The sequence below is a fragment of the Melanaphis sacchari genome, unplaced genomic scaffold, assembly GCF_002803265.2.
Source record: "Melanaphis sacchari strain LSU unplaced genomic scaffold, SCAv2.0 Contig10_pilon_pilon, whole genome shotgun sequence".
NCBI classification, from domain to species: Eukaryota; Metazoa; Arthropoda; class Insecta; order Hemiptera; family Aphididae; genus Melanaphis; species Melanaphis sacchari.
The window spans coordinates 4,442,241-4,450,494 of NW_020270420.1; the positions used below are offsets into that span (position 1 = coordinate 4,442,241).

At 24.3% G+C, this 8,254-nt stretch overlaps 1 protein-coding gene across 1 annotated transcript in view; it reads left to right on the forward strand.

The window, feature by feature from the left end:
- The window catches only part of LOC112603591 (limbic system-associated membrane protein-like), a 174,823-nt gene extending 167,067 nt beyond the window's left edge, over positions 1 to 7,756 (forward strand). The window contains exons 7-8 of the mRNA XM_025352239.1: positions 2,421 to 2,655; positions 7,469 to 7,756. Coding sequence (XP_025208024.1) covers positions 2,421 to 2,655; positions 7,469 to 7,602 — 369 coding nt within the window. The 3' untranslated portion in view covers positions 7,603 to 7,756. The remainder of the gene's footprint in view (positions 1 to 2,420; positions 2,656 to 7,468) is intronic.
- Positions 7,757 to 8,254: the final 498 nt, after the last annotated feature.

Below are 8,254 nucleotides of genomic sequence, written 5' to 3' on the forward strand. Positions count from 1 at the left end.
TATCCATATCTCTTGACAACTAATACATTAAGGGGGTCTTTGGATTTTTTGCGTTGCTCCGTGATAATAATACAATTAAATGGGTTATCCAGTTTGAAGATTTCTTGAGATTTAGGGCTATTGAAAAGCTGAACTGCTATTAATGAGGTTGGTGTTTCATCTTTATTAGTCTTGTCACGAATTTGACTGAGAATTTCAGTTCAATTAGTTCTTCCTTAGGTTCCGTTTCGGTAATTTATAATGACAGGTTCCTTATTATTGTCGATATCTCTTTTTCATCTTTTAGCCTATATGAGTAGTATTCGTATTTTTTATTATCTAAAAATTTGATAAGTACTCGAAAGCCATCGATTGTTTCTACGTTAATTTTTTTGGCTGTGGCAGTAAAACCGTTCATTATTGTTTCTGATAAAATCTGTGAATTACATTATGTTTATGACGAATAATGGTGGTATTTTGGGGGTAATGTTATCTTTTTTTAATTTGCGATTGCGTTACTTCAGTATCAATATGGGTGTCGAGTTCGAGGTTATTTGTGTTATTTAATTTTGGAATTTTAAATGCACTGTTTATTGTTTCATTCTGATACGTTATCGATGTTTCTAATAGTAAGTAACGATTAGGTGTGGTGAAAAAGGTGTTTTTTGTTGGTTCTGATATGATTTTTTTGGTGATCTAAGCTCTTTATCTGAGTTAGGAGATAGTGACGAAGGCTGTGACTGAGAATCGAGTTTCCAAATTATTCTGCTTTTTTTTAATTGTGAGTACCTAGTAGGACCTTGCGTCTTTCCGTATTATTTTTTAAATTTATTTGATGCATTATTAATTTTAATTAGTGTTAATTGTTAACGTATGTCTAAGCAGGATAATCGCCCATAGGTGGAATTTTTTCACAATACTATTTATTAAATTGGTGCACTTTGTACCATTTATGACTAGCAATGTACATACCCGGTTGAAGCATTAAGACTACTGTGATAATGCATTAATGCTATTGAGAACTATAAAATGGGCCACGAAAGACGTGTGGTCTCTATAGTCACCAAACACGAACTGAAAAAAAGATAATTTAAATTTTATTAAACTTAATTTATTAGTATAATAACTATCATTTCTTATATAAATAGAAATAAATCACGCAACACATAGAATAGTATTAATATTTGTATATACGGATATGATGGTGTATAAAAATGCAAGATAAAAAATTGATTTTAATAGAATTTTGGGGACTTAAACCATGATTGACTACATTCTTACATCATTATTATCTAAATATAAGTGTACATCGAAATACTTAATTTTGAAAAATGGGTACTATATATTTCATAAAAAAATAACAATTTATCAGTTAAAAATGATTTATCTATTGTTACGTTATCATATTAAATTTAATTTACTGCCTATTCCAAACCATAATATATATATATATATATTGATTAAAATAAAGGCTTAAATTGGTACTCCATAAAAACTAAAACATTGATGTGTAACATTCATATAAATTAAAAATATTGTCAAACTACACTGTATTTAGTTTATGCGAAGGCTATCTCAAAACTAACGTCTGGTGTGTTACAATTCACTACATATGGACACTTCGTTAGCATGTTTCTACATATCACAATCAGTAAACTATTATCTTAAAGTTATACAACAAATTTCGAAAATGTTTGTTCAGTATTGTTTTAATATTTGGTATAACTTCATGGAGAATACAGTTTTATTTCCAGCCGCCTGTGAGCTGCATATTTAGTTGTTTTTTTGCAAGCCAAAGATGAATCAAAACTTAAATTCATCGTCGAATATGAACTGTTTTCGAAAATATAATGATAATGATGATTTGGTATGTGATTGGTGTAAACAATTTAAAAACGAACGCACAGATATAGCATATAAAGTGGGCAGAGATTGATAATCAATATTGACAAAGATGACGTGTTACCCCAAAAAATTGACTAACTTTTTCAAGAAAACAGAAGTTTATGATTTCAAATCTTTCAAAAAAAAAGATTTTCAAAAATGCTTTATTGTACTCTACATAGAATCCCACCTAGAAACTTAGGTTACCACGAATTCTATGCTCGTTAGGTCCCAAAACCCCTTATTAAAGTCGGTAGGAGATGCAATTGCACTCCCCGTGTTGTTATATACAATATTAAAACAATACTAAATGAAAATGGCTAAAATTCGGCATGTAATTATAAAAAAATAATGCACTAGTTATGACACGCAGAAAAATGTGAACAAAGTACCGATATGTAGTGAATTGTATCACATAAGAGGTTGATTTTGAAATAGTCCACGTACAAAAATTTTAATATTAATCTGTAGCTATAACAATAAATTCATATGATGAACTATAAAACAGTAATTTGTGTAATTTAAAATTTATTTATTTTAAATTAATTTTGATTTAGAGCCCAGTACCGCCGCAATACGTGTTATGGTACCATAATGGTAAAGTTATATCATCAAGTCATTTTAACAAAAATGGACTGAAACCCGATCGCCTGTCCATCAGCACGGAACAGATAGATCGTAAAATTTACAGTCGCTTGACAATCACAAAAGCAATTCAGATTGATACAGGAAATTATACGTGTCAGCCTCCAAACACTGATCCCGACTCTACTTATATTCACATCACGCCAGGTAAGTTTTATTCAAAACAAATGTATATTATTATACACAGTTCTCGATAAAATAAAATAATAAATTATGAATGTGTTCTTAAAATATTAATAGTACGGTCAAATTTGCTTATAACAATCTTCAAAGGATCTAGAGAATATAATCGTTATAACTAAGGTTAGGATAGCTTTTTAAGCAAAAAATGTGATTTGGTCATCTACGAGTTAAATATATAGTTTTTATTCTGCATTTGTTGTACTTTTTTTTAATTTTAGGTCATTTTTTATACTTCATTGAAATTTGGGTAATATTTTTATAAATTTTTAAATAGTTTTTTAAATGGTCGTTATAAATTATTATATAAACATATAAAGATACAACATTAAAATAAAATCGTAAACATATTTTCAAAAAATATTTAATATTTCAAAATACCAATCCTTTGTATACCTAATATAAAATATACTCGTTGAACTAACTATGCAATAATCCAATAATAATGTTCGATTAGATGTTATCTTCTTCAATTTATTGTTGAATTTAAGTTAAGTTTAAATTTAAATTTTAAGTTTACAATATTATTTTATTATTTCAAAATATATTAATTTCAGAACAAATGACGCTAGCCATTTTACCACAAGATGAATTTATTTGTTTACCTAAAAATATAATTTTTTATTTATTAATTCATTAATATAATTTTTTTTTTTAACATTTTAAGGTTATTTTTTAATATTTTTTTAGGTTTTTAGGTCATTAAAATCCTGGTCCAAGTTATAACCTAACTTCGTTATAAAAAGTGGCTTGATGTTTTAAAAAAATTAATTTATTAAACACATTTTTTGCTGTATAATTTTATTTAAAATTTCATATTTTAACATTAAAAGCATTTATAATTTTTAACAGAAGTACATATATGTTTGCGAATTGTTTGAAAAATAATCTTTTATAGTGCTTTGCTTATAATTTAAATAAGATTTTTTAACAAAATTAGAAATATTTTTTAATGTTTTTGTCTATTGACACTTTCAAGCGTATTTAGTGGCGTACTTATGGAGGGAATGGTGTTGTGGATTTTCACCAACTCCCCAAATATGCAAAAAAAGAATATATTATCTATTGAGATTTTTTTTTTTGCTTTTTTTCGATTTTAATGACCATATGTCTTTAATGTAACGTAACCCACTAAAAATATGATCGCGACCCATAGTTTAGGAACCTGTGTACTAAATTACTTTTCAGGGGCTAAGTTTTTGCTTTTTTATCTGATGACTTTTTATTTTTTTTTCTATCTATGCCCCTCCCCATTTTATGGAAAAATAGAAAATTTTGGTTCCGCCCCAATCATTATTATTATACCCCTACCTCCCAAAAGAAAATTAAGTTTGTAAATATGCCACTGTGCATATTCATATCGCTGTTTACCGAAACAAAGGTACGCACATGATCAATACAAAAATACACTTCCGAAATAGACAGTAGGTACTTTAAATAATTATTCCATATACAATTTACGAGTCGTACAAAACACATTGTTTGTTACAAATAAGATTAAAAATTATCACTTCAAACGAAATCAAGTTTTCTAATTGGGCATGTATTATTAGTTGCTATAGGTGAATATAAAAAATTAAAAACCCATTTTCATTTCAAAATAACATCGCTGTATCTGGATTATCGTTGTAACCAACATCATTAAATACGACCAAAAGTACTAAAAATAAAATTTAAAACCAACCAAATACATTGCTTGGAATCGTTTTACTCAGGATATCGTTATAACGGCATCGTAATAAGCGAATTTGATTGTATTTGGTATAGTAATAATGAAATAAATTGTTCCTCATCTATATAGATTGTTAAAAAAAAATTTTTTTTCATTATAATTTATTTTGTAACATTGATATATATATAAATTAAACCTGTTGTTAAGGAATAATTTCTCAATTTTTTTTTTTCATATCACAAATAATAAAATATATATTTATTAATTTTATATATTAATTTATAAATACCTATGCAGATTTATTTTATCTATCCTTAATAATGATTTTTAAGTAATTAACTAATTTAAAACTGAATACAAATATACATAAAAAAAGTTATTAAAATTATGTTAATATGAGAACTTTTTAAAAGTTATAATATTCTAGGATGTAACTATTTTAATTTTTAATTAGGTCTGAACAGTAATTAGTAGTGTTAACTATTTGTTTTTAGTTAATTTAATACCACAGAATACCTGCTCTCATGAAAACAATCTTAGGGTAATATTATAATATTAATGACATTAAAAACATTATTAATTTTCAAACTCTAATAAATTTAATTTTACTAACAAACTTGTAAATAATTAAAATAATATGTTCCTTTTCTCTATAACTTTATGTTATAATTAGGGATGAGAAGTTATAAGAGCTAAAATAGACAAAATATGCAAGGAAAAATTATGATATATGCATAAAAAATTTAAAAATATGCAAAAAATATATTATAATATGCAATTTTTTCTATAAATAAAAACATGTTTAAAATAAATTAATATAAATAATATTCCACTACATTTGTTTCTATTAAAATATAAATAATTTTTAACTGAGTGATAAAATAATTAATATAAAAATAAATATATAGTATAAAAATCAATATAAAAATGATTGGTCAGACTAATTGAGTAATAAACGATTAGATAAGATACTAATCCTAGATTTACTTTTATATACCTACATATTATTAAATGTTACAATTCTACAATTTTCAAATTTGCTATCTGCATTTTTATTTTATTGATTATTGCAGACTACGAACACATACAATTCTATAAAATAATAAATTTTTCATGTCAGTTGTATTAAATTCCACATAATTTTACTAAATATGCATTTTTATGCACAAAAAAAAAACATGAATGTGCAACTTTTAAAAAAACTACCAATATAAGCAAAAATATGCAAAAATATGCAAAATTTAAATACCAAGTTTCGATTCATTAGGTTATAAAACAGATTTTTATCTCACCTAGCTAAATAGAAGATACAGAAAAAAATATGCAAATCCTATAACTTCTCATCCCTAGTTATAATACATATTATATGATGTATATTAAATTATTTTTAGTTTTGTCAGAAAACCAGAATGCTATTTTCTGTCATATATTTGGGCAACCATAACTGTAAAAAGGAATCTTTAATAATATTATTTTTTTTCAAAAAAGTAACTATCGAATTCACCAAATATTTACAATACCTTTAATGGTGTTTATGAGCTATGAGTTTATTGAATAATATTTAGTTTGTTATTTAAAAAGGGGCTTAATAATTATACACTTTAGATTATCTCTTCATTCAGTTTTGCAAAAATATGCTAGATTGATCGATAAGAAAATAAAATTTGTATGATTTACCTGATTTGATTAAAATTATATTTGAAGTTTTCTATTATAGATAGAATCAGAAAAGTAAGAAAGTTTCGAGTCAGAATTGAATATGAGTTTTAGGTGTATTTGTCATTTTTCAGTCAGTTGACTAATTAAAATTAAATCTATCTATAAGAATATCTTAAAATAAATCATTTTAAATTATATTGTACCTCACCGGGTGAAAAAAGTTAAGAAATTGAATAAAATAATTTAGTGTAAACTTGACCTTTTTTAACGTGCACTATAAATGCTGTTTTTAACATAATCTGCAAGTTTGACAACTTGAAAATAATATGAACTAACAAGTTCTAATTTTTATTTATTTCTTTTACATTATCTATATTTTTAAAGAAATATCTATTTATATGTTTTTGTTTCAAGCAATGTTCAACTGATTTCTAAAAAAAGCGTTTGAAACTTCACTAGAAAAGAAATACATGAGCTAAAATTTTTGTCTCTTCATTAGTCTAGATTTTATTTGATGTACGATTCAAGATTTTTAAATAATTTTTTATTGGACAAAAATGTATAGACTTCAGTCTAAGTTCTGATACTTTTTCCATTAGGATTTTTATGTAAATAGGAATTAAACAATTGCGTTCTATACTGCTGATTAGATTATAGTTATAACATTTTGAATGGTATCTTCTAGGTATTTTAAGAACTAAAACGTGTACATTTTTTATCAATAATTTCGTGTAACTTTTTCCAAATAACAAATTTTAAGATAACCTTGGTAAGGCCAGAAAAAAAGGTTGAGCGTTCAAAAATAGGAGAATAATAAATAAATCTGTCTGAAAAGGGTTATAATACATTTTATATACCTAGTATTTTAGTTTTAATAGGAATATTATTTAATAATTATATACATATAGGCATTTTCTTATAGAAGTCTGTTTGTAAGTTAAATCTGAAGGAAAGAGTATGTTGAGTAGTATTTTATTTTTAAAATTTCTGTTTGAAGTAAAAAATTTCCTTTGAAGTTAAATAAATTATAGCCTCGAGTTATAATTTAAACATTTTTGATTATTTTAACTAAAAAAAATGTATTTAGTTATTTTTTAAGCATTATTTTGTGCAAGTAACCATTATAAGTACTTAAAATTTTAGATTAATAATACCTGAATAAAATATGGTAATTATACTGAATTATATTTTATTTATTTTATAATAAACTATATAATAATATTAATTAGAGAATAGATATTTATTTTAAATATTTTTTAAATAAAAAAGAACATTTATTACATTTCAAAACTTAATATAATAATAAATAAAAATTGATATTGATCTAACTAAAAAATATGCTGTATTCCATAACTCTTAAATAGTTCTTAACATATTTTAGTTTACAAACTTATTTCAAAAAACATATACGAATACATCAAACTTGATTATTATAATTATTTATTTTAGAAATTGACAACACAGCCGCAATTCAACGACACAAAAGCTCAAATTCAGCTCTACTGGTGACAGAATTGTCAATTTTTCCATTGACATCCTTCCTTCTTATTGGTCACAATGGATTTCGATGGGTTTTTTTATAATTACAATTATACTTAGTTTTTACTAAATTGAGTTGTTCAAATATTTTTGGCGTAACCTTTACCATATTAAACTTTGTTTATATGTTAATAAAATATTAAAATACGGTTTATGAACTTACTATAACTGTAAAGAAGTTCTTTGTAAAATAAAATAATTTTCCACAATCTTATTGTAAACAAATCATGTAAAATATAAATATATATATATTATATATATCCTTTTTAAGGTTTCAAAATGTTAGGAAAAAATGTATTGTACCCAGCGCTTTACATTTTTAGTTTAAAGTTTTATTGGGATATTTTTTTTCATTTCATGTTAGCTATAAACTTAAAAAATTGTAATATACAATCCTTCCATTTTGAATTTTATCATATTATTTTAAAAGTTTTATTTTGTTACCAATTTATTATATTTTTTTTTTAAATAGTTTACACATTAACTGGTTTTGTTGGCAAAAATTCCAATAATTGTACTTAAAATAAGTAATTATATTTATCCTGATTAACTTATTGTATATAGTTTTTATTGTTTTTAATGATTTATATACTTTTTAATGGACATTGTCGTGTACTATCTTATCTCCTAAATGAATTACTTATCAAGTTTACAGTATTATGTATATCGTAGTATAATATTAATTTTAAATTTATT